This window comes from Corvus cornix, chromosome 1 (genome assembly GCF_000738735.6).
Source record: "Corvus cornix cornix isolate S_Up_H32 chromosome 1, ASM73873v5, whole genome shotgun sequence".
In the NCBI taxonomy this organism is placed as follows: Eukaryota; Metazoa; Chordata; class Aves; order Passeriformes; family Corvidae; genus Corvus; species Corvus cornix.
The window spans coordinates 20,905,799-20,931,588 of NC_046332.1; the positions used below are offsets into that span (position 1 = coordinate 20,905,799).

The 25,790-nt window shown below is 40.3% G+C and overlaps 1 protein-coding gene across 1 annotated transcript; it reads right to left on the bottom strand.

The window, feature by feature from the left end:
- Nucleotides 1-294: 294 nt before the first annotated feature.
- Nucleotides 295-25,705, bottom strand: ADGRG7 (adhesion G protein-coupled receptor G7). Its single transcript, XM_010396198.2, is given in 22 exon segments — nucleotides 295-338; nucleotides 341-454; nucleotides 457-508; nucleotides 1,739-1,895; nucleotides 2,892-3,047; nucleotides 3,557-3,570; nucleotides 4,056-4,123; nucleotides 5,685-6,049; nucleotides 7,352-7,465; nucleotides 8,803-8,952; nucleotides 10,383-10,463; nucleotides 10,465-10,540; nucleotides 12,206-12,313; nucleotides 12,403-12,468; nucleotides 12,471-12,520; nucleotides 12,822-12,913; nucleotides 13,416-13,571; nucleotides 15,938-15,979; nucleotides 15,982-16,049; nucleotides 16,818-16,951; nucleotides 21,852-21,957; nucleotides 25,600-25,705. Coding segments are annotated over 22 exon segments (2,319 nt in total).
- Nucleotides 25,706-25,790: the final 85 nt, after the last annotated feature.

Here is a 25,790-nt window from a genome sequence, read left to right on the forward strand (position 1 = left end):
TAAATAGAGCAACTTCTATACATCTGTACTGGAGTATAAAACTGATTAGCTCAGGTCCTTTCAAAGACCTTGGAGTACAAGTCACCAAGAGGCTCTGGTGCTGCCTGCCTGGTTTGCAGTCACATTGTCCTGCCAGCACGTGGTCCCGCTTTTGGCTCCCCGTGGTCTCAGCTTATGATCTATTTCCAGCTACATGCAGCTGAGGAACTGTGGCCATCATTCAAGATACCTGTGAGAGCTGCATGAAACAAACCATGAAAAATGCAGCATTGCATTTCACATATCTGCGGGTTTCTAGTTCTGGTTAGGGAAGGTAGACAAGGAAATATTATCTGAAAGATCTGGGTTGATCTGAAAGTTTCCTGTGAATGTTTTTCAGGCTGTGATTTTGAAATATTTTATGGTTTTGAATGCATATACAGTGGTACCTGGAAAACAAGAAACACTTTGGAAACTTTTTCTTGAAGAGTGGTGTTCTGAAAGTGCACAGAATACAAATCTGGAGTCCCTGTAGAGGAGGAGAAAGTGTGGAGTAAATATTTTGCTGTTAAAACCAGAAAAGATTAGTCAATGTGACTTGATTCGAAAAACAACCATAAAATGATTTTCGGTAACTGTTAACAATTACATTAATACCTTAAAATACAGGAAGCACTTTCAATAGGAAAACTATTCCATGTAGGTGATTCCCAGCTATAGGCACCTCATTTGCACATTGTAATGGATTAGTTAGCATGTCTCAGGAGTCTGTCTCAGGATCATATTATTACCCTCAGCTGGATAGGATGAAGGTAAGACCTGGCTGAGGATGCCATAAGCATTAAATGTGGTGTGCCATATCAGCACTTCAGCCAGACTCACACAGAGTGAATAAAGACTTAAATATTTCTATACCTGGTTTTCTAAACTCTCATTTCAAGGATTAAGCAGCAGAATCCTGAGTCAAAAAAAAAAAAAAAAAAAAAAAAAAAGGCTCATGCTTTTAAATAGATGGATGTCTGTTTCCTTTTCATTATTTCAGTTTTAAATCCTTGACATAATCTGTCCATCAGTGTGGTATGATCACCTTGGGACTTTTTCCACAGAGTTTGCAGATCTGATCATCACTGGTGTACAGGCACACAGTTTTCGGTAGATTAAAAGGATAATAAACAACTTAATGTTTGGGGATGGGTGGATTTTCACATATTTCCAGTTAGCTGTTTTATAGAAAATAGCCAGGGGTGTAATAATGAAGAATCCATTACTCCTAGTACTGCATATGCCTTATATGAAGGGACGTATTTATAGGAATACAAAGCCAGGAATCCAGCAGGGCTGTGGGGGGAAAGAAGAGGCAGACACTTTCCTGAAGGCTTTTTTTCAGTATCTGTTTGGAAAGCCTCAAGCCATGAAGCTCTTGTTACTTCCCTGGGGCTCTTTCCAACAACTAATGCAGAAGAATTTTTTCCTGCTATTCTTTCTGAAAATAATTTTATATATGATTTGGTGTAAGAGAAGACACCCAGACAGAACAGTCTTTTCAGTGCTGACCTTGAAATAAAATCCCACCTTGATTTGTACAATGGGAAGAGTTTTATGTGTGACAGACCAGCATCTCTTTCTGAACAAAAATTCTGAATCCCTATAACTGCTTTCCAACAAGTTCCCATACTGTATCAAACTGTAGAACAAAAAAACCTCATTATTATTTTCTTCAAATCTCAGTTATTGGTCTCAGAGTTGCTAAATACTTTGCCTGGGTAGCATTCAAAATGCAGAACAAATAGCTGAAAGCAAGACTTGTTTTTTCATGACTTATTAAAACGAGGTAGCTGATCATCCAGGTGATCCCAAGCACTATCACTATAGAGACAGTGCTAATCATATTTTTCATTAATGAATCCTTTTTATTCCTAGAAGCACAAAGACACAAGAAGTTATTAATTCTTTCTCTATACCATTTAATATCTATTTGAGCTTTAAACTTTCTATATATTTGGGCTGTATTGCAAAAAGATACGATTAAGGTGAGTTGAGAAGATACACTTCCCTACATTTGTTTGATGTATCATTTGGAGAAGAAATCCAGAAAAATAAATGTAACCAAATGTATCAGACTAGTCTGTGTTTAGAGTATGCAGCTTGGATGTATCTGGTTTTAATTTAAAAAGTGATGTTTACCAAGCCAATTGAAAATTAGCATGTTAGCTATTATAAGTTTTTTAGAATGCTTATAAGTTCATGCAAATGCACTTAATTTTCAATATAAGAATTAGCTGCCCATGATGTCTGAATATCCAGTTTCTCTTAAGCCTGAACAGACTCAGAGGTAAGGTATTTTGTTTGCTCCAACCATGAAAATCGTACATAGAGAAATGAAGAGATGGTACAAAGTTTTATTGAATGGATCAGTCCCATGGGATTAATAAAAATTAGAGCAATCCTTTTTAAAATAATACAGTGTACACTGAGGGTTTGTGACATTCAGCCTGTGACAATACATGGAGTGTTGATGTAAAACTGAGCAAGTAAATCTGCTTCAAGCTACTCAAGAACTGGCATGGTGTTTGTCTGTGCTGAGAAATTCATAATTCTCAGTTGGCTAGACCCACTCTTCTCTCACTTTTATGGATTTAAATTGGGAATAACTGTCATTGAAGTCGACTGACACTGCAATCCAAAAAGGGGGACAAAAGCCTGACATGTGTTCATTGATATGCACTTGTCTTGAACAAAGTCCGACCCATTGTAACAAATGGAATTCATTTTCTGCCTGCTTAAATTATACATTTCTTTAAAATAAAAAATTTTGTAAAAAATCTGAGTTTGTGACAAGAAAGTCTGAGCTGGTGACAAGAGACTGAGGAATAAATTTGCTGAATGATATGAGGAGTCCTGTGCCATCTCACCTTATCAAATTTGTCTTCTTCTTCAATATCACAGAGATACTGATTTTGATGAAGATCAAGATGTGAAGCAGGAGTGCTACTGTCAAGAGGAATGACCACAACATGGGCTTTTGCACTCTGAGATTCTGATTTTGTTCCAGTGCTGCAAGCCAGCAACTTTGAATATAAAGAGAGATAGGTTCAAAAGATACTTCAGATACATTATTCAGAATACCAAAACAAAACAGAATAATATTCCACTTTTCATCCTGAAAGACCTTACAGTGCTTTATAGGTCTTATTAACTTAGCTCTGAAAGGCAGCCATTCCTTGAGAAATGAGGGCTTTCAATCATGCTTCTCTTTCTCTGGGAATGCAAAATGATACATCAAACAAATGACATGGAGAAATAATAAGGTACAATATAACCAAATAGATATCTGGCCACCACATGCACCTTTATCTTTAGGATATATTTTATAGTAAAGAATAATAGGGCAGACCTAATGCACAAAGGCTGAAGAAGAAACAGGGACAACTTCAGAAAAACAGGGTTATCCTGTAATAACCTTCACCTCTTTTCTTTTTCATTTTCAAATAATCTCAAATTAGAAGTCACACGCCCTAAATGAGTATCACAACATGACCACCATCTGGAAGGGGGTTTGTGTTTACATTTCCTAAACAAGTCTGTCTTTCTTTTCTATCATCCACTATCTCCAAGGTACACTGCAAGCCTGATAGCCTACTTTGGTATGTGTGCACTTGAATACCTATGCCAAAAACACTGGGCAAATAGGTATATTGTTATTATGGCCAGATTTTAAATAAATGTGAGGATTAAATGTAGGTACTGAAATGAAGGGGTGGGGTATCAGTTAGGCTAAGGGTGTCTGTCCACAGTTTACACTTCAACTCACAGGGGACTGCACAGTCTTGCAGAAGGATTCAAGGCAGATGTAGATTCAGTACCCTAAATCCTTAGTGAGGAGAAAATGTGTTTCCTTCTAGTGAATGTCTAGGTTAAGTGAAGACTTCTATTTCTTTTGACTACTTAGATGTACAAAATAGTGTACCAACAGTACATCTAGAATTGTATTAATAATAAGCCATCACAAAAGGCATGGGGATAGCAAGTGTTGTAATAATACGTGAAATTAAAATTCTTCCTAGAAGAAGAAGTCAGTAGTTTAGAGCTTTTCCTTCTCTGTAAGTTGCTCCAAGTGTTACTGCAACTACTACGGCAGGGATTCCTAATTAATAAGAGAGACATTAGCATTTTATTGTTCGGTTGCACAGGCATACCTCCCTCCCACACAAATAGCTCCTTGCCTCTGAAATTTCATAGATTTTAAGAGCTATGTTTCACCTGCACTGTACTAAGTTAAGTGGATTTTCTGTAGCCTAGACAAAAAGCAGGACTGAGGGTTGTGAGCACTATTTTTTTGAGGGCAGCTCATGTCCATGACTTGCTGATTTTTTGCCATCAAAGAGTTTCAACAGAGCTTCCTGAGCCAACACCAATGGTGAAAGAGCAAGCTCCCTCCTGGGCTGTAGTGGGCTCCCTTATCACAACTGTGCAACCCTAACTTCTGGTCAGCAGTGAGAAACTAATTTAAGAACATTCTGCACCAGACACCATTGCATTTCATACCAGATTGATGCAGAGTGTAACTTTCGCCCTGCAAGAAGCTTGGCTGTGCAGGTTTGCCTCCTCAGTGCCTTTGCTTCACTTCTTGTCTTCCACGTCTCTGCCTCCCAGGTCACCCTAGGCAGCACATCTCATGGAGAGGAACCCCATGCACAATTTTTTGTTTGGGTAATAAACATGCTCCTTAAAGTCTGTTCCTTCTTCATCCCTAATACAGATCTTCCAGCTTGCCATGCATTTACTGTGCTCTCAAAAGAGATCCAAAAGTGGTGAGTCAGAATCATGCTGGTTTGGATGTGTGTGACTTGTCACAGGACACACTGAAGAACATAATGCTGTGTTGTCATGCAGATACGTATGGAGGGAGCACAGTGCCACGTAGCCAGGCAGTTTTTGCTGAACTTTTCCTGGCTTGCATGTGCAGTCCGAATTCTAAATGTTTCAGGGGAATTGCCTCTACAAATGCAAGACATAATAATGGAACAATGAGGATTGAAAACTGCTTGGTGGGTGCCATCAGAAACAGTACAACACAAAAGCTGAATACACAACATGGAAAAGACAGGTGTTCCTGTACACTGCATTAGAAGAGTTTCTTGAAACAAGCTGAGATTTTCACTTTACCTAGTGAGCATCTGTCTGAATTTTTCCATTTTCTGAGTACTTTGCATTTCCCTTTCAGTCTGCAGTGTTGTTGCTAACTGCTGTACTGACTTTAGAATGTGTTCTTTGTTTATTAATAAATAATATATAACAAATAATATCAGTCACTCATTGCTTTTGGATGTATTCAAGGCTCTGGCTGGGAATCTCTACATCAGGAATTTAAGTCCACATATGACATCACCATAACTGAAAGATTTTTTACTTAATTTCCAGAAGCAGATTGTTGAATGCTTGATTACTGTGAAGATTTCTCCTGCACCCAACAGGCCTGTGTTGCTGTGCCAGTGACCAAGCTATCAGTTTCAGTGTTTTATTAGGACAATAAAAACAAGCTCAGTTTATACCAGTAGTGTGAGCAGCAACAGGAGATAATAAATCACGTGGCACTAACCCAGAGACACTGATTGTAATTGCTCTCTGCTGCTCCTGTCTTTACAACTCTCCCTGAATGTACTCTGTACTGTAAAAGTTGCCATATGGATAACTTTAAATCTCACCCCATCCAATTACTAACATGGTTACGAGGGAGTGTCCAGGCAGCAGCTTGATGGCTCTGAGCAGCAATAAGTACAACTGTGCAGAATTGAGTGCTGACCACAGAAATGTTGCCAGCAAGAAATAGTGCAGTAGGGCAGGCACAGCTGTGCACCAGGAGTCTGCAGGAGGATCCCCCTTGTCAGAGGTGAGTAAGGTGTTACTGGTGGCATCATAAGGAAGGTATTGCTGGTAGCATCTGGTGATATCATTGCTGCACTTCCTGGCAGTGTGGTTTTTGATTCCAGAGATGAAGATGATGTTAAAAATGAGCACAGAAAAGCAGAGACTCACTAACATTCACATTACAGATAACTTTTGAGTTTTCCTATTGGTAGGAATATGTTTAGGAGAAAAAAGGAAGAGAAAAATAAGAAAAATTGGAAAATATTTTCTCATTTTCATTTATACTAAAAGCAAGCTAGAGTACAAACTTCAATACAGACAGAAACCAAAACAATAACTTGTTCGCAAAATTACACCAACGTTACTCCCAGACAGCTTAACAAATCCATCAGTTTTGTCTGACTTTGACTAGAACACAAAATACCCAGCACCTTTTAGGACTAGGCCTTGACTGACAGCAGTTTGGGATGCATTTTATTTTTTTCCCCTCTGCTCTTTTTGGAATCCTTTTTTTCGGTGTTAAGAAGTGAAGTAGCATAAAACGAGTATTTCTAACTATTCTCCAAAGTGCAACAGAATAATAAACCTCAACTTCCAAACTTTGTCTTGTCTCAGAATCACAGAATCACAGGATCAATGAGGTTGGAAAAGACCTCCAAGATTGAGTCTAACCTATGACCAAACACCACCAGTATCAACTAGACCATGGAAGTGAGTGCCATGTCCAGTCTTTCCTTAAACACCACCGGGGATGGTGACTCCACCACCTCCCTTGGCATGATATATATTATATACCATATATGTATGCATATGTATAAATATGTATTTTTATGCATATATATGTATGTATTTATATATATAAATTTAAAAGGCAGAGTCTGGAAGCTCCTACAATCTTTAAAACAATAACCTCGATGGAATTGTTCCAAATCTACATTAGCACAAGCAGGATGAGAAACATGCATTCATCTATTGTAACTACAGCTCTGCTGGCAATTTGCTCGTTGTTCAGAGGGGAATCACAGGACACCATTAATCACAAGCACATCCATCAAGGAAATTTGCTGCAATTGTGTTTGTATTAAGTCACTCACAATAAAACAGTAACACAAGCAGCTACCAGCTAGAAAAAAGGTAACTGTTTACACATTGTAGTACTGGGGTACGGGGAGAGGTCATGCTGGTGGTGGGACACTGTGACACATTTTTAAAACCTAGTATTGAGATAGTGAACTGAAAATCTCAATATGTATCACAGACCTGTGTAATGATAATAGCACTCTGGGTCTGTGTTGTCAGTGCCTGGCCAGGGCAGTAACAGAGGTGTAAGCAGGTACCGAGCCATGCTATGTGATTTAGCTATTTTTAAAAATACTATTTGCTAATCAATAATATTGCAATATGGTCTAAACTGACTACTTTTAATTGCTTTCTCAAACTACATGCAGAGCAGAGTATTGTAACTTAGTGCAAAACACTTGCAGTTTAACATCTTCCCTCTTACCTAGTGAGTGTTTGAAACAAAATTGTAATAACCAGACCAGCCATGGACAATCCAACACCAGTATAAAAAATATAATCCAAAGGCTTTGCATATTTTTATTTGATCTGAAATGCCTAGAAAATAAAATTGTATCAGTTATATCAGATGAGAAGAGATAAATTTCTTTCTGAAGAAAGAAATTTCTAGTTGCGCATAGAAACAAGAATGTTCTAGTAAAGTTTGATTATTGCTAGCCACTGCCAGAATTTTTATCACACAGAATGATTATAAAAATAATAAAAAACTCCAAAACTAGAGAAATTTGTGAAGAACACCAAAAAGAGATTTAACAATGCCGATCAGGTATTTATCAAAATAGCAGATAAAATTATGCATTTAAAATGCAAGGTGACACAGACTGGACAAAGCAGCTTTTAACTTTTCATACTGGTGAGCATTCTAAATTTTGACTTCTTCTTTTGATCTTCTTAAGGTAAGATGTTACAAAGAATTATAAATTGGAACCAGTCTATGTTTGTATAGCGACAATAAAGCAGCAAGTAAATGTAAATGTATTCAGCAAAACAGAAAATGCTGTTGTGTTTGCATAAACAGATGGGAATCTTTGTTAGAAGTCACTTTGTGCAAAAAGGACATGCATAACATAAAGGGAAATACAGAAACAAATAAATAGTAAAAATATGGAAATGTTGTTCTGTGAAGACGGTAAAAATGAACTCTGAAATGCTGGCATGCTGAAGTTAGTGACCACAGATACGTGATTTTATCCAGGGTGTGTTTTGTTTAGAGAAGCTGAAATAAATACTGAAAGAATAACAAACGTCAGAAACAGACAATCATTCCAAAATAGTCTTGTTAGTACAAGAGGGCAATGTATAAAACTTTACGGTTGAAAGCTTAATATTTACAGAGCAAGTGCTTTTATAAGCATATAAGCAAAGGGAGTAGTTAATGCTAAATCCTCTGAGTTATTTACCCAGCACAAGGCAGTGCCACAGCTAGACCAGATTCCAGGCTACTCTACTGTTCATCTTGGGGGGCACTTTAGCCTTTAGACAAACCCTCATTCAACCACCAGCTGCAGCAATGGACGTGCAGAGCTGGAGGCTACAACAGATGAGCAAGGGGAATGAATTAGGCCAGCCCTTCCCTGCTATGGAGCTGCACAAGCAGGTGGCACAGCCACAGGTCGTGTCAGAGGAAGCCAGGACTTGCCAATACATTTGGCTATTCAGCAGCTTGGGCACAACTTGCCCGATTTGCCAGATCTGCCGTGGGGCAGAAACAAGTACATGAAGTACATGGGGACATCTTAAACTCCTGTGCGTTCTAGCTGAGTGCACCTATGCCCTTCTATTGCCATGCTGGTCTTAGAGTTAAAAACAACCAACCAACCAAAAACATTAAACAACCCTGGACTCTTCCCATTCAAGAAAAGACGATGCCCTATCATCAGAACAGCAAAATTAGTGGAGTGATTACACCTGCATCTCAAGAACTGGTCTCTCCCTTTTGCACAGCCAGCGGTACTCCAGTCATTTCGAGTGTAATCCCAAACGACGTAGGCGTGATCACACAGCTGCAGTTCGGATGTGGCGTACCAGGGACTGGGATCGCAAGGGGAAAAGGGTCTACAGAAACACAGAGATGGCACCAGCAAACAGTGTGTACTGACAGTGATTTGATTTTGAAAGGGAAGCTGGTGCCTACCAAGGGATATATGGGTTTCCAGTAAACCTGATGAATGATATCAATAACAGCATATTTGGCATTTTAAACTTGCTTTATATGCCTTTCTCAGTTAAGATTGCCAATGAAGTTACCAATTCCTGTGATTTGTTCAGGTAATTAGGATTCAGGCTCCCACTGACTCCCACAGCATTAAACAACTGCCAGCTGAATTCTGTGTAAGCCAAACAACAGCTTTCAGTTTGTGGTAGCACTGTGTTACTGCCAACCGGAGCTGGATCCACACTGGAACAGGAAGCAAACAATGATAAACGATAAACCCACCCCACCACTTCTGCCACACAGTGGTGCTCAGGCATTCATACACCAAATGCAGTCATTTTCAGACAACAAACTTCTGCTGGGTACTGCAATTAGAACCACTTTTTAATGAGCAACAAGCAGCTTGGAGTGCAAATAAGAAGTGAACAAAACCATTCATGGTATTAGGTAGTTCTGTTTAAAATTATGAATAAAAGTAGGAGTAAAAAAATCAATTATAAGTTTGTTTCAGTAATTTCCTTAGAAATTACACATTTCCTGCATCACTTATCTGTATGGTTCCATGGTGATGATTACTGAGCTGTCATATGTATTTATTTGACCTTAAAAGCTTTGTTAAATGTTGTAAGAAGAAGCCAACTACTGTTTTCTGGAGAAACCATGCCAAACATGAATGCAAATTATCTAAAAATGTTGGGGTTTTGGCAAATGGACACTCACATAAGAGCATTTCCTGCAAGAAAGTAGTAACACCTGGAATCAGTTCCTCGTGGAGGAAGTCAAAGCACACAATGGTTTTAACTGGAAGTAGGAGTTAAAAGATAGCATGAAAAGTGAACATTCCCCACATTAATATGCATATTGAACTATGCCAGTCATGTTGACTTTTTCTTGTTTTCCAAGATTTTGGTAGTCTTCTGGAGAGAAAGACTGTCCTCCAGAGACCTGGTTTTTCATTCTTGATATAGGACTAATGGACCCTAGGACAAATCCACTCTGGCATACCTATAACATTTTATGGAATACAGTTTTGCTCACAAAGGTCCCAGTTTAGCAGTACGGAGTCAGTAATATCAGCTGTTTAGTACAGAAGTTGAAGAACATTTTCTATGCCACATTATCTAAGCACGCTTCACTTGTATCAGTATACATCCCACAAACTCTGTCAATTGCTTATTGCCAAAAACCAAAGCAAAAAAACCCCAACCCCCTCTCTGCTGGAATCTCTTTCCCTAAGTCCTGAAGAATGCAGCAGGGCCAGGGCAGCCTGTGGTTCAAACTGGCCATGGTGTTTCTCACCTTGGGATTGAAGGCTATTTCAGCACTGCTGGCTACTCCACCATCAATATTGCCAGAGATGACTCGTTTAGAAACTGTGGAGACTCTGATAAACCGTGGACAGGAGGAGTTTGTCATTTTGGTACAGGACAAATCCAACTCTGCCACTGTCTGATGAACCTTTGCAAGGCAAAGAGAAAACTAGGTATAGATGGCAGGTATCAGAGAAGCTGGTGCTTTTGGAGAAGCCTACACAATGCTGTTGCACACATTCAGCATTTACAGGTTCTTGTTCAGATTTTTTTTTAGAATCCATATAAGTAGTAGAGAACGGCTGCTCTTCCCGTGAATGTCAAGAGACATCTTCAATTTTTGCTGAGGTGGGGTGTGAAAATAATTATTACCATTCTCTTAATGTCATTTCTGGGGGAAAACACTGGTAAATGAGGAAAATAATATCCTAAATGCCAATATATACGCACAGTCCAAATGGCCAGACTTTTAATAATACTGAATAAGAAATAGTCACACCAGGGACGTTTACTGCTAGTGAGAAGTCAGAGGACACTGCCTGGTTTTTTGCCTTCAGATCCCACTTTTTGACTGCGTTTCTTTTGCACACTTCTAGCAAATTAGAGTTCACTACATTATTTAAATCACTCAACAGTAGCTTAAGTGAGGAAGCAAAATCCTGGATGGTATAATAGACTTTGTTATTGATTTTATGCTTTTGATTTAAGATCAAGAGGGACTGATTTGATCACTCTCTGATTTGATCATCAGGTGAGACTAATGTAACTGTATATCAAGAAAATATCATAAATGTGCACTTAATATTGAAGAAATCTGTTGGGACTTTTTTTAAGACAAGCTTTTGACATCTATCTGTCTTGAGGGGACTGTTATGTGATACTGGCATTATGATAAAGGCTTTAATTACATGATCACACTGTTTTTCCACAGTATTGTTATCTGAAACAGTGAACAGAAGTGGCAGTAAACAGTTAATGAGTTATTCAGTGATTTTTTATTGTCAGTGCTGGGTGTGTGAGGTTACTTGGTTTATCTCTTCACATTTTATTCTAATCCTGCTGAGAGGACTGAATTATTCATTTCCCTGTGGGCTTGTTTACCATTATGGTGTCTAAGTGCTCTACTAACTTCACCTTTGTTATACTGTTGTGATGTCTCAGTGTTACTGACACTACACGGAGAGACTGAGGACAAGTCTGCTGGTTTCTGGTGCCTGGTGTGAAACTCTTGTGATGTCAGAGAAACGCATGTTTGAAACTCAGCTCTCCCACACCCACCAGCTTCTGAAGCAAATGAAGCAGAGGAACTGTAACCTTTTTCTTTTTTCCTCTCCTGGTCAATACCAATTTATCCTCTGAGCACTGCAGAGTGCAGTGGACATCTGGAAAAATCCCAAGTGGGTAATCCAATTTGCAGGTGGTAGGATGTGGATGTCCTGGCTGACACCTGACAGTAGTAGTAATTTTAGTTGAAATGGTTGATATATTCAGATTTCAGGCAAAGTAAATATGTACTGGTTCTTGATCTCAATGTTTGTAGAGGTATGGACAAAGACTGAACACACTCTCAATTTTAGAAAACAAAACAACTGAAAAAGTCCCAGACACCAAAAGCATTCTAGCCATGACATGTACTTTTTCATTCTTCTATAAATAAGATTATCCAGCTCATTTGACACGTGCATTTCTTGTACCAGGCGTCAGCATGCATAAAAACCAACCAGCTAAGGGTTTTTTTCCCCAAAGGAGATTTTTAGTGAATATTCATTAAAAATTTTCCCAGCTGCAGTTTTCAAAAGAAGAAAGAACTTACTGTGACTTAAAATGTTGAACAGTATCTGAACTTCAGTACTGAGGCCACCAATCAGCCCAGGAACATTTTCCTGTATTTCTAGTTTTGTTGTCTGGTACTTTCCCAGTGCTATATTTGCCACCATTAGCAGTGTATGAGTTAGGATTTATGGTTCATACTGCTGTGTCCAGGTAAATCCAACAACCCACAGGACTTACTTCTCTGTGCCAAAAACAGAATCATAGAGGACCCTAATTTCAGTGGAGCAGACTGGATTGCAACATTGGCTGTGAGATGTTGCCAGTCAAAGAAAATTCCTCCATTGTTTTCATGAGGCTGCATCAAAATAATGAGTGGGATAAAAGTTATCATTATTTGTTATTATACAACTACAGGTTCAGTTTCTGAGCTTCCTCTCTGATTTGGTCCTCCAGTGGGAAGCACTCCTTGTTTCCTATCCATACCCTTTCTCTAACGCAGAAGAATCCAGCAATGTGTATGTTGGTGGAAATTGGAAATTAAACATTGGCGTTGAAAGCTAAAAATATTTTGACTTGTTCACAAACTGCTTTCAACCTAAACAGAAAGGGAAATGCTGTTGACTGCATCTAAAGAAAATGGCAAAAGCTGAAGTTACCTGGTTGTAGCATTGACAAGATTACTGTGGATGAATTCTGTTTCGTTGGCATCCAAGAGTTGACTCACTGTAGCCATTACTGCCACAGATGCCTGAGACATGTGGAAAAAAAAGGCAATATTCAAATGCAGTTGAATAAATCACCCCGTGTGCTACACACTGAATGGGCAAAGTAAGAACACTTAACAAGCATTGCTTGAAAGTACACAACAGAGTAGGAAAGCAAAGGAAGCCATTCAAGAGACCACAAGCTTTGTGCCAATGGGTTTGTAAATTCCACACTTCTATTAACTTAAGAAGGATTAAATTATCAACTTAAACATTAAATGGTGCTCATATTAAAATTTCAGATATACATCTGAACAGCTGATAAATTTACACTCCGCTCTGAGAACAGACCCAACAGTGATTCCACAAGTATGTGCTCAAGGATGCTTAAATAACTCTGTTAAATGGCAAAATTAGAGCATTGTTTGTAGTGTTATGTACAGTTAAGAAAAAGGACAGTGTCTTTTCTGCTGGTAGAGGGGGGACAGAATTGATATCCCAAATATTAAGTCCCACAAGTCTTATTTTAGTCCTCACAGAAGTCACCTGAAAGTCTTCCGGAACATTTGGCTTTTTCATAATCTGTGCTGCTATATTTGCAGCAGCAGTGATGTTCTCTCTGGTCAGTTGGTCTGGCACGGAGGTGAGGATTTGAGTGTTATTTGCAATAACTGAAACCTTGCTGGAGCATGCAGTTTCAACCTGTGAGGAAAATGTCATTCAACAGAAACAAAATGAAAAATGGAAAAAGAGTCACCACCTCATAACATTCTCACAGAAAATAAAAATATACAAGTATTTGGCCATCTAAAATGTTTATGTTAATGTCAAGTACATGTTATTTGCAAATTCTCCCTAGAGATTGTTTTCATGAATTCATGGAGTATCTTGGGTTGGAAGGAAGCCCTGGAGGTCCCCTAGCTCAGCAGGGCCTGAAACCAGGCTTCTCAGGGACTCACTTTGAATGTCCACAACCTCCCTCAGAAAACTGCTCTTGTTTGAACAGTGTAAAGAAGAAAAATTTTCTCTTATCTAACTGGAATTTCCCATATTGCCACTTGACTCTGTGGGCATTCATCCTAAAACTGCACACCTTGAAGAACAGCCTGGCCCCATTGTTCTCCACACCTTCCCATGAAGTAGCAGCAGGACCTCTCCTTTGTCTTGAGGTTACTGAGTTCTGAGTCTATAAACTTCTGTACACTTTTCATTGTTCCTTAAATAACTACAACAGGATTTTTTGAAAGGCCATCAGAGGAACTTGAGAAATGTCCCCTGGAACAATCATGCCTCCCAACACAGTGCTTATAATCTGCACTGAGTACATTATCCTCACTTCAGCACATTATACAGAGTGTCAGCTTGGAATAAATATTAAAAAAAACACCAACAAAACAATAAAATATTCTTCTTCTGGAGATACTAGTAAGAATTGCTATAAGCACTGGCTGGGTCCAGTTTGAGTTAGTTAGCACTGAATGGAGTAAATGTCTGTTGCATCTTAAGATGCATAAAAGGAAGTTGAGTCATATGATATATGATATATGATATATATGATATTTGATATATAATTTATGATTTATGATATATGATATATGATATGTGAAGGTGTAGCTAGATAACAATAAGAGACAGAAAATCTGCCAGTCATCAGGTGAAGTCCTCTATTTCTTAATACTGCCAATGAATATCTCTACTGAATTGCTTCAATAACTGAATTGTTCTCAAATTATTTATGTTGGGAAGCTACCAAAATCAAGATTAATTCTATCACGCAGCTTTGAAGCGTTGATAAAGCTTGGAATGGTAGGTAAGAAAAGTGAATGTGTTGCACAGGGAGGAAGGAAATTTGCTTTTATAATTACTGGAGATGATATTATTTGACTTGAAAACATCTGCCTATGCATGATGGACCAACAGCACATCATGAACACCTGTGTTCACTGTTCTTGCTTATGACTTTTAGCATGACCTTGGATTCAAGGTAAATATTTCAATTTAAAAGTAATCAAATCCTTTTAAACCTGGTCTCTGGATCACTAGCATGAGCACTTCCTCCTCCCATTCCCCAGATCCCCAAGCAGCCCTCAGCTCACTAGATGGCAGCCCGACATCACAGCTCCCAACAAAACCCCACATTACTGATGGCAGCAGAAAACCCATAGGTCACACCTTACTGGCACTAGAAATAGATACTGCTAATATTACATATTACTTTGAGCCATTTAGTGAAGGTTATATACTGGGAAAATGTAATATTGAGCTCAAGGGTTTCTCAGGAAAGGATCCAAGCGGGTGAAGCATTGGGTTGAAGGTACAGTAGTCAAGCAAAAATGTGGGAGAAAAGGGACTTCTCTTATTTAAAGGGACAGTACCTGGTGAATTTTTTTTCCTTTTTTTCTTTTTTTTTTTTCAGTTGGGACTAGTGATAAGGAAATGAAACACAGAAGCAGCAGAAGGGAAGCAGTCACTGTAAGGTGCTTAGTCATGTTCGGCTCTCCATGTTTTGCAGATACACAGAGCTAAACCTTAGAGCTAGACTTAGGGGGTTAGGGATTTTATGGATTTTATGGAATTTATGGATTTTATGGATGCCATTCATACAAGAGAGTTTGAATCTGGATTCTTGATGGACAGAAACGTTGATGGAATGGAAAGGCTTCACTCTTAATCCTTCTGAACATGTTGGTGTCAGTATCACCCTCATGCCAGTCTTCTCCAAATCCCTTGCATGTTCTCATCAATTTGGCACCCTGGCTCGGCCTCACCTCTGCTCAGAGGCATTTGCTGTGAACTGGGAACCTGACTGAGGAAATTGAAGGCCAGTTAAGAAATAAGAAAAAGGATGCTGTGTCCAGGCAAGCCCAAGCAAAATAAAATGATCACTGTTGGAAATTCAGGCCGTTTGCAAAGCAGACACATGCCAAGAATGCCACTGGAAAAGGCTTTGGTCATTTATTTTGCTTTCTGCAAAGTTTTGATGAACATAACATATATTTCCTGCCTCAATTTTCCATTCCCACTCCCCTTTCTTTCCCCAGGATGTTTAAATACTAATTTAATATTACCTGTGATGCTAAGGAGTCCAGCTTTTCATTACAATTCAGAATTTGGTGGGAGGCTTTAAAGTAGGATTTTTCCTTTCTCTGGAGCACGTCTGGATTGCTACTGAAGCATTATCTGTAATTTTGTAAAAGCAGAAAGATACGCATTTGGTACAGAAGCTCTCACACATACACATGACCTCACTGGGAATTAAAACTGTTCTGTGGGTGTGACACCCTATGCAGTGTAATTTTCTGTTTGCTTGTAAAATTTTGTCTTTCAGTGTTACAAGTGACCATCAATTATTTAACTATTTATTGTTCTTTTTAGAGCATGTATTTTACATTCATGTACACAGTCCTGTCAGAGTGGCTGACATTCTTTATGTCAAAGTCAGACAGGCTTTCATTATGTTAGAGCTGCAGAAACACGTCTCTTAACTGGGGGGCACTGGCATCAGCACTGAGCTGTCGGAAAGACTCTTTACCATGTCCTGAAAAACATTGTTTATAATTCATGAAAGAAATGCAAAGGACATGTGGAGCAGCCATGCAGCATTTATTCCTCTACACAGTCTCTGAACGCTGGGACAGGTCGTGGAACCACAGTTGATGGAAAGCATCCTGAATCCTAATGCTAAATAGTAGGATATAAACAGATTGTTTTTCTATTAAAAGGCTGTTCAGGAGCTGACTCTCCTCCCAGCCCCAGACAGGCACAGATCCATCTCAGCATGTGTACCTGAAATTCTCTGCATTTGGGGTAGAAAGCTTTGTAGAAAAGTTTGTGCTATGGAGTTCTGGCTTCAAACACAGACCTCTCATCTGGTCTAATAATCCAACATTGTTCACAAACCTTACATTTACTTTTGGGAAGTGGAAGCAAAAGGAAAGAAACACATACCATTCTCAATATGAGGTGCACATTTTTCTTAGGAGTGACCATATTTACCCACTATATTCCGTTCAAAAGTAAAGGTTTTTATATTGCTTTCAGAAATGTTCACTGTCTCAGTACTGTAGTCACAAAAATTAACGGCACAGAAAAAAATATATATAGATATATCCAAATGAAATATTTTTAGGATAAGGATCAGTTTTCAAAAATAAAATAGTGCTGAGACAATAGAAGCTCATTGAATCTTTTGCCCTAAATGAAATAAAAGCAGTTAGGTAAATCTTGTCTAAACCCAAGCTGCTAAGCTGCCTCAAGTGATATTTTTGAAATCAATGAAGTCTTAAAAGCCCATACTCTTTGCCATCTCTTCTATTTTCACTGCTTTAGTCCTAGAAAATTTGTGACAAATTGTAAAGCTTCACCTTTGGTGTCTTAATACCTGGGCAGAAATCAGATTTGATAACCTAATGCCACAGAATACAGCAGGGGGGCAAAATTACACACTTTTGAACAGCTAATGGGGAACAGTCCTTTGGTGACTCTAAACAGCGATGGGTTGGATATGGCTTCTGGTGCAGGAAGTTTCTGCCCTGCTGTCTGCTGGACTGGGACAGGCTGGCCACCCCAGACCCCACAGCTGATACTGGCTACATCTAAAAGCAGCCTGATGAGCCTGGTGAACCCTGACCTGACCCAAGAGAGGAGCCTATTACATTCTCATGTACCACACTGCTATAACTTAACACAAATTTACCTCACAAAACTGCAAACACTTGGGGAAAATATTGCCGCACATAGGCAGAAAATTTTTTGCTTCATCTTAGGACTTGCAATATCCTGTTTTTGCTAACTTTTGCTAATTCGGACCACATTTCAGCTGACTATGTCCCATTAGCAGGACTGACTCCAAGCATATTTATGGTCAGGGTCCTGAGGGGGCTTAGGAAAGCTGGAGTGTTCTCTGTGTTCTGGCATGGACTTCCTTGTCAGGTTACTTAACTTTGTGGATCTTGTTTTCTACAGGGCCTCAGTTATTATACAATGACACTTTCCTTCTACACGAATTATTATGAGCAAATAAGGATGCATGATGCTGTGAAGATGAGGCTGCCTTACAGCACCATCCCTGAGCCTTGCTTGCCAGAAGGTGGTTAGCAGGACAAGGTGTCTCAAAAATCTGGTGGAAGGAACCTCTGGAGGGCATCTAGGCCAAACAGAGGCTCCACATCCTCACCAGGAGACATGCTGCAGTGACACGCTACCTTTTTAAATCCAAGCATTTCTCCTAATGCTCAATCTCAGCATCTCAAACTGCATCTTATCACTTCTATGTCTCGCTTTACCTTCTGGCCGTGCAGAGAAGGTTTGGGTTTGATGGTCTTTGCAACTCCTTCTCAGCTGGAGGCTGCTGTTAGCCCTGCCCTCAGTCTCCTCTTCAGCACAGTGGACAAGTTCAGCTCCCTTCCATACTTCCTGCAGGCCACCTGTCCAAAGCCCTGTAGATGCTAAAAAAGCTGGCAGATTTATTTTCCCAGCTTTTTACAGCTGCTTGTGAAAGTCTCCTTTCTCACGCAAGCTAGCTGAAAACAGGGTAGAGGGTTTTGTAAACCAAGACTTTATCTCACAGGTGCAAACTTGTTATGCACAGTCTTGTTTTCCACACTGAAGAAAATATTTTGAAATGGGTGCTGTACCATTCAGCCAATCACTCTGGGAGGTGTATGGTCAAGCACCTAATGATGTTATGCAAACAAAGCTGTATAAACAAATCTGTAATTAATTAAATAATCCCATTTTATCCTGGACTTCTGTTTCGTTCTTCACGCTGTCCCTGCGGACAACAGTGACAAAGCCCCTCACTGACCTTACTGCATCCTGCTGAACCCTCTCCAGCTTCCCTACGTCTGGTTTACCTGGCTTGCTGGTGGCAAACCTTAGCTTGTATTTCCCCGTGGTGCCTCACCAGTGCCAGGAGGGGCAGGGTAAAAGTGTCCATCAACCTGTCTCCCTCCACATAACACAGCTGCTCTTCCACCTTGTTTGCAGAGAACCACATGCTGTTGGCTCATATTGAACTTGGCATCCACCATCACTCCCAGGTAGTTGCCAGCAGGCCTGCTTCTCAGCCAATTCCAGCAAATTCCTGGTCTGTACCAATGTCCCTGGCACAGAGATCGGCACTTATTCCTGTTGGATGCTGTGAGGTTTCTGTTGGAATGATCTTCAGGTTTCTCAAGTTCTTCTGCACCTAAGCTCTGCCATTAACTGTGTCAGCAATGCCTCTGCCCCGCTCCAGGTTCAGTGTTGTGGGCATACTTGCTGAGTGGATGTGCTGTATCATGGTCCAGGTCTTTGATGAAGACACTGAATGATTCTGCCTTATTATTGACCAGTGAGTTGTTCTACTTTTACAATATCCTGATCAAGTCACTGATTGCTACCCCTTGAGTTTAGCTGTTGAGAAAATTTTCAACCCAGCGAGTTGTCCATTCACCCAACCTGTGTGTCTTCACCTACCAAACAAGAATGCTGAGGGACATGGTGTCAAAGGCATCTCTAAAATCAAAGTGTATTATATCTTGTTACTTTTCTGTTGTCTACATAGACAGTTACTCAGTCAGATTGATCCTGCATGTAAATCCATGCTGTTCCTGATGATCTTCTGGTGTCTCATATGCATGGAAATAGACTCCAAGAGGACATGTTCCAAAATTCTTTTAGCACCTGAGGTAAGCCTGACTGGCTTATGGTTCTCCCAGATCTCCTTCCTACCTTTCTTAAAGGTGAGCATAATATGGATCTTTTTCCAGTTCTCTGTGGCCTCTCTTCATCACCATAGGTGTCAGGAGTCCCACAGGGGCATCAGCCAGGTCTTTCAGCTGTCTTGAATGAATCCTCTCTACACCCATGGATTTGAATGCCTTTGTGGTGATCCTGCCTTCCCTCTGATGGATGAAAGCCAAGAATAAGTTGCTATGAACACATATGCGCTCATACACGAATAGGTACTCATACAGGAGTACCTATTCAAACTTTTTTTTTTTCTCTGTCTAGTTATTCAAGCCTTCATCCAAAAGTGCTTTGGGCTGGTTTATATGCTTATACTACTTGATTTCAGACTTTAAAAAGAGAGTCCATCTGAAATAAAATTTTCCCACTGATGCAAGTCTCAAATCATTCCAAATATTTTGACTTCATTAGGATCACCCAGATTAAAACAAAACAAAATGAAACAAAACAAAGCAAAAAAAAAAAACAAAACAACCAAACAGAACAAACCACAAGTAAGAATAAAACCAGGCCTTTTGTCATGATTTGTGAAAGAAAATAACCAGGACATAATGTAGAAAAGCAATGAATTATGAGCCAAGTGGAAATTTTTCATCATTGTTGGAACAAAAGTAACTGGGTTACAAAAGTTGTCTAAGCTGTATGCCACGCTCTCTTTTCCTGGCAATAAACCAGATCACCTCCTCCATACTCCCAGCACGTGACTGCCTTCTCTTCCAGCCTCCTCAACACCTTTAGCAGTATGATCTCATGCTCTTTATGCTCCATCATGTCTCAGCCCCTCTCACCTCTTAGATCCATCTTTATATTCTCAGTACATAAAATACACATCTCCATTTTGTTAGCTGGTGAAGAGGAAACAAATGTCATGAGTAGTTTATGCATCTTAGTGACTAGACTGGGTTGACTGGCCATGTGGCTTCCACCTCCTTACTGATGGCATAAGTCTCCTTCCCTTTCCTCTTTGAGATATTTATAGGGTTGGTCTTCTGTACCCAACTACTGATATGTACAAAACTCAAAAGATTTTGAGACCTTTAAGATCTGTAACCACTTAGTAAATTTAATTGAAACTGATCAGCAAGTTAAAGAAGGTGCCAAGAAAGTGGAACAGCAGACAGATGAACAGTATAAACATTGCTCAGGAACACAGGGTAAAATTCAGGGTTTGTAACTTCAATAATGTTTGTTATGATTTCAAGTTAATTGCATCTGTCCAAACATTCCTACCTCATGCATTTTAACAACTGTTGCTATTAAAATCTATTCTTTAAGGCAATTCACAGCAAATCAAATACAGAACACTAGAGCAGTGAACAAAGGGAGTTATGGAATCATCATAACGCTTTGTTTCCAGTGCTGAAATTCAAGCCATGATTATTTAAGCCAACTTCTCTGAAACATTTTGCCCAAATACTCCAATCAGTCGTGAACTCATTCAATCCGTCATTGTCTGTTGGATGTGCTGCCCATCCTGTCACAAGGGAAATGACATGGAAGACCTGGACTTTCCATCTACCTATCCATCTTCACCAAGCATATTTTCCTGGATACACTGCAGATATTTTGACATCCATCTGAGCAAATATTCACATTGTTTGACAAAAGCACAGCTGACACATGACGGTGTATTTGTGTGTCACACTGGCCACATTGTGGGTTGTTGGCCTGGGAAAGTATGAGCTGGGGATTTTACCAGCTCTGGAGATCCTGCAGCTTGGTGAGCTGGCAGCCTCCCAGCACAGGGCAGTACAGAGAAGCCATGTTGTGGCAGAGGGGACTGAAATGGGAGTCAACCAGGACAGTGCTATTCCAGGTGTAGGAAATTTGACTCATCCAAGACCAGCGCCAGTGGCAGCAGGAGCTGAAGGCAGGCATTGTCCTGCAGCGTGCTGAGGTGGATGGTGTCCTCAAACACAGGGCAAATCCAGACATGGCAACAGTGGTCACTGAGGTCTGAATCAGATTTTCAAATCACTGTGATCTTCAAACAGGGGAATTCAAACAACAGCCAAATTAGCTAGAAACAGGCCACAGATTTTTGAAACCTGTAATGTCTTCCCCAGATATATTACTCCTTTGAGGTGGGTGAAAAAAACGACATCACCAAGCAAGAAGAGGCATGGCACTGCTTGCAGATCTGACCCCACTGAGCAGGTCTCATCAGCAGGAAGGGTCAGGGATCTCCCAAAGTGGAGGGGTTCCCAGAAATTATTCCAGCTGCCCATGCTGCCTGGCTTGTAGTGACCTATAGGACAAAGAGATCCCACCTACTCCTCTGGGCACACTCAGGCTCCGTCCTGACAGCTGCCACTGTTGAGACAGAAGCACAGAGGTTCCATGGGTTCTGTAGTGCCTGTGTAAATAAAGAATCAAGCTGTGTGTATATGAATCTTCATTAATGGGTAGGTAAAACAATGTATCTATTTAATTTTATGAAGGAAAGAAGGAAACATGATATTTTTGAAGCCTCAGCTAAAAATATATATATGACCCATAATCTCACCCATATACTCAGTCCCTTGCCCCTAAACCAATGGCATGAACGTGGGGTCAAAGCTTCCAAACATGAATTTGTGTTCCCAAACTAATGTAGGTGGGAACAGTTTTGTGTAGATGCTGAATGAGCAGGAGTGTGGCCCTCCAGATCAAACTTTTGAGCCCATAAAAAACCCAAATTACTTCAGCAGGAATTCACGGGACCAAGAAGGCAAAACAATGCTGCAGATTCCCAGTGCTGAAGGGCCTAGAACAATAACAAGGACATGGATAGTCACACCTCCAAGGATCAGATAAAGATGCTATTATTTAAGACAGGCATTATAGGATAAAACAGAAAAAACCCCATGCCCCATCTCTGCCATAGCCTCTATACCCATTCCAGGACAGGTGACAATTTTTATTCTGTCTTTTGGCAGAAATAGTAGGTTTTCTTCAAAGTAGTCATTGAACTGGCTGCCACAGCTTCAGGAAACGAAAAGGCACTGTCTAAGCAACTGTAGGGAAATTGCAGGTCTCAGAAATTTCTGAACATATTGTGTTATTTCCTGTGAACAGCGAGCTCTGAAAATGTTAAGATTTTTTTAGAAAGAGACTGACATATCTTGAATGGCTAAGGGGTATTCTGCAGCAGGGGTTGCAACAGGGAAGGGTTTGGTGGACCTCAGTCTTAAAAAGATGGATCCAAGATCTGGGGGATCTCCACAGACCAAGATTTCCTCACAGCCAATCTCACCAGGTCCCTAAGTGAAGGATGGAGTTGGAATCCTTTCCAATAAGGTTCACAGTGGAAATTGCACACCTATGCACTGGGTGTAGTGTATGGCTTCAAATAATGCAGAAAACTGGATTTGAGGACTGACATTTGATCTGATATTTTAATGCCTGTGTTTTGAGACACTGGCAAACTGAGTAAAGCCAGAACATTCAAAAGTAAATGGCGCTGCCAGGAACACGTGTCACTGTGTATTTCTAATGTTCTCCCTGAACTAAAGAGATTGCTTAACTTCTTACTCTTTAATGGGATTCATATAACTGGAGGATTATTGCAAAGTAATTAGCTGTGCCACGTGGCAGAGGTAATTCTGTTCTTGGCACTCTTTGCTCAGCTCTTGCTCATGTTATTGCTATTTAGCATTTGTGTTTCAGGCTGTCTCTGCTCCACTGCAGCCAGATGTCTCTGATGATAGTGGAATAACCTCTAAGTGTCACTAGGTAGTGTCTGTACTAGCCAGCAGCTTTTCAAAACACATCATCTCTCCATTGGAAATCTTACAGGAAGGAAAGGAAATCTCCTCCAGCAATTGAGACTTGTGTGGCTCAGCTGAGCAGCTGTGGAGAACATCTGTATCTGTGGGAGCTGGGTGTCTGATCACGCAGTTGTTGCTGCAGTGCCCAGCAGCACTGTCCCACCAGCCAGGCACACAGTGTGGCACTTGGGGCCATGTGGCAGAGACCCTGCTTTGGACTGGGAGCCTGGGAACCCACAGGACACTGGGGAACCTGCGGCACAGCTCCAAGGCTCTGCCTTGCTTGGTGAGCACAAACCCGAAGCAGCCAGGCCAGGCAGACTGCTGGGTCATCTGGCACAAAGGATCCCAAAACCAGGGAGGGAGCAGGGCTGCCCTGCAAACGCCTGGACCCTGAGCTGCCAGCGGAGGAGCAGTGGCTGGGACAGCCTCAGGTGGGAGCAGCGCTGGAGCTGCTGCTGCTGCTGCAGCCGGCTGTGGCAATGTTGGTCACGGGCTGAAAAGGAGTGCAAGGAAAGAAAGGGAAAGGTGGAAAGGAAAACTGGGCTGACACTCCTTTGAAAGCAACAAAACAGAAAAACAACAGGCAGCTGTGGGGTAAAAAGTTCAGCGTTTACCCCTGGAGGTGTAGACAGAGCTGCAGTGAAGCCCGTGCAGCAAAAGGAAAGTGACAGCAAAGGGCATCAGCCTCACTTACCTTTGCATTCCCCGAAAGATTTCCTCTGTAGCAACTCACGGGACCTGTTAATGTCAGGCGAAACTGTGCCTCTATTTAGTGCTTCCTGGTAACTTTTCTTAGCCTACTGTTCAAGGTCTCATGAAGCTTTTTTTTTTTCAGAAGGAAACTTGTGTCTTTCACAAATGCAAATTCCTGAGCTGACTAATGCAGTTACACCTACTACACATGCAGTAACTCACCAGGCTCCAGTAATCGTGGCACTGGCTTAAAATCATGGGGTCCTTTTGGTTTTGTTTTAAGGTTCAGAAAACATCCTCTTTGTCTTTTAAGTTTTGCAGACATTAATCATGTCAAGAAGCCTGCTGATTTTTGACCATATATATTTCTAAACTAAAACGATACGATTCTTGCATAATACCAGGTCATAAATGAACTGTTGAGCGTGTTTTAATCAAGCGTCATGGGAACGGTTGATGCTGGTGCTTGTGGTTGAAATCTGAGCAAAGAAAAAGCTCTACCACTATACACAGCAAGCAGTGCACCAGATGGGCATGGAGTTATTTTCCATCCCTGAAGTAGCTGCAGTAGAAATGCCTTTCTTAGCAGCTCTTTGCCTGCAGCTGTGTTAGGCACAAGCAGAGGTATCCCCACGCTGCACTGAGACTTAACTCCCATCTCATCTGGCTTTGGCTCTGTCAAGTCAAACAAAGCTCTGAGCATATTAGCAAAGGTAGATTATTATTGACATATGTTAAATAATCACTGTTTACTTCTGTGTCCTTTCTGGGGCTCAGCTATGTTCAACCCCTACAAACTATCTGATAAATCTCTTAAAGTAAATGTAACCTAATGAATCCTCATATAAACTTTTCTTCAGGCTTCTTGGTCTTAAATCATGTCTGACTCTCTACTGGACAAGCAGCCAGGACTATTTGATTCTTTCAATGTATTTTGAATATAGGTCCATGCATAGTTTCGTATCACATCAATGTAGTGAGTATTTTGCTGAGAGGAACCACTGACCAGCTTTCTGCTCCAAGTTTGCACACGGAAATGTTTTACAAGAGTATATTGACCTGATTTTCAGATAGAGAAAATGCAAATCTCTGATATGCTTTCAATAAATTTTTCAGCAATGCAGGTTGCAATGAAAACATGAACAGGTGCTATATGCATGCAAGCATACAAGCATCTGCAAAGTAAATATTTCCTTTTTAAAACGCAATTTACTATACTAGCTAGAGGTTTATTTTTGTCTTTTGAAAAATAAATCAGGTTTCTACCAGAAGAGTGAGAAAATGTCAAGACATTTCTCAAAGTTATATCAAAGGGGTCATGAGCAGTGTACACTTTACAACAAAAACACTCCAGAGATTGTTTGTCACCCTATTCTGTTTTACAGCAGCATACAAAGTTTGGAGTGCTTCTTTAAACATCATTGTAAGGAGAAAAATATTTCCACCTGAGAAGCATGCAACGTGGATGTAATGTTTGTCAGCAGTCGTGCTTAAATATTTAAGGAAAGGAAGAAGAACCCAAAGAGTTCAAATGGGGTAGAATAATTTCTTACCTCCTTTGAACCTGAGGAGTTGCCAAATACACAGCTCCCAAAGGGTCACAGTCACCACACAACAGGTAACTCCAACTAAAATTCTGTCCTGGTGGAGTGAAGTCATGTTGTAGTGCAGGCTGTCTGCAATGCTGTGAAATGATTATTTTACATTCATACTTCTGTGATAAACCATTAACTACGCATCTACT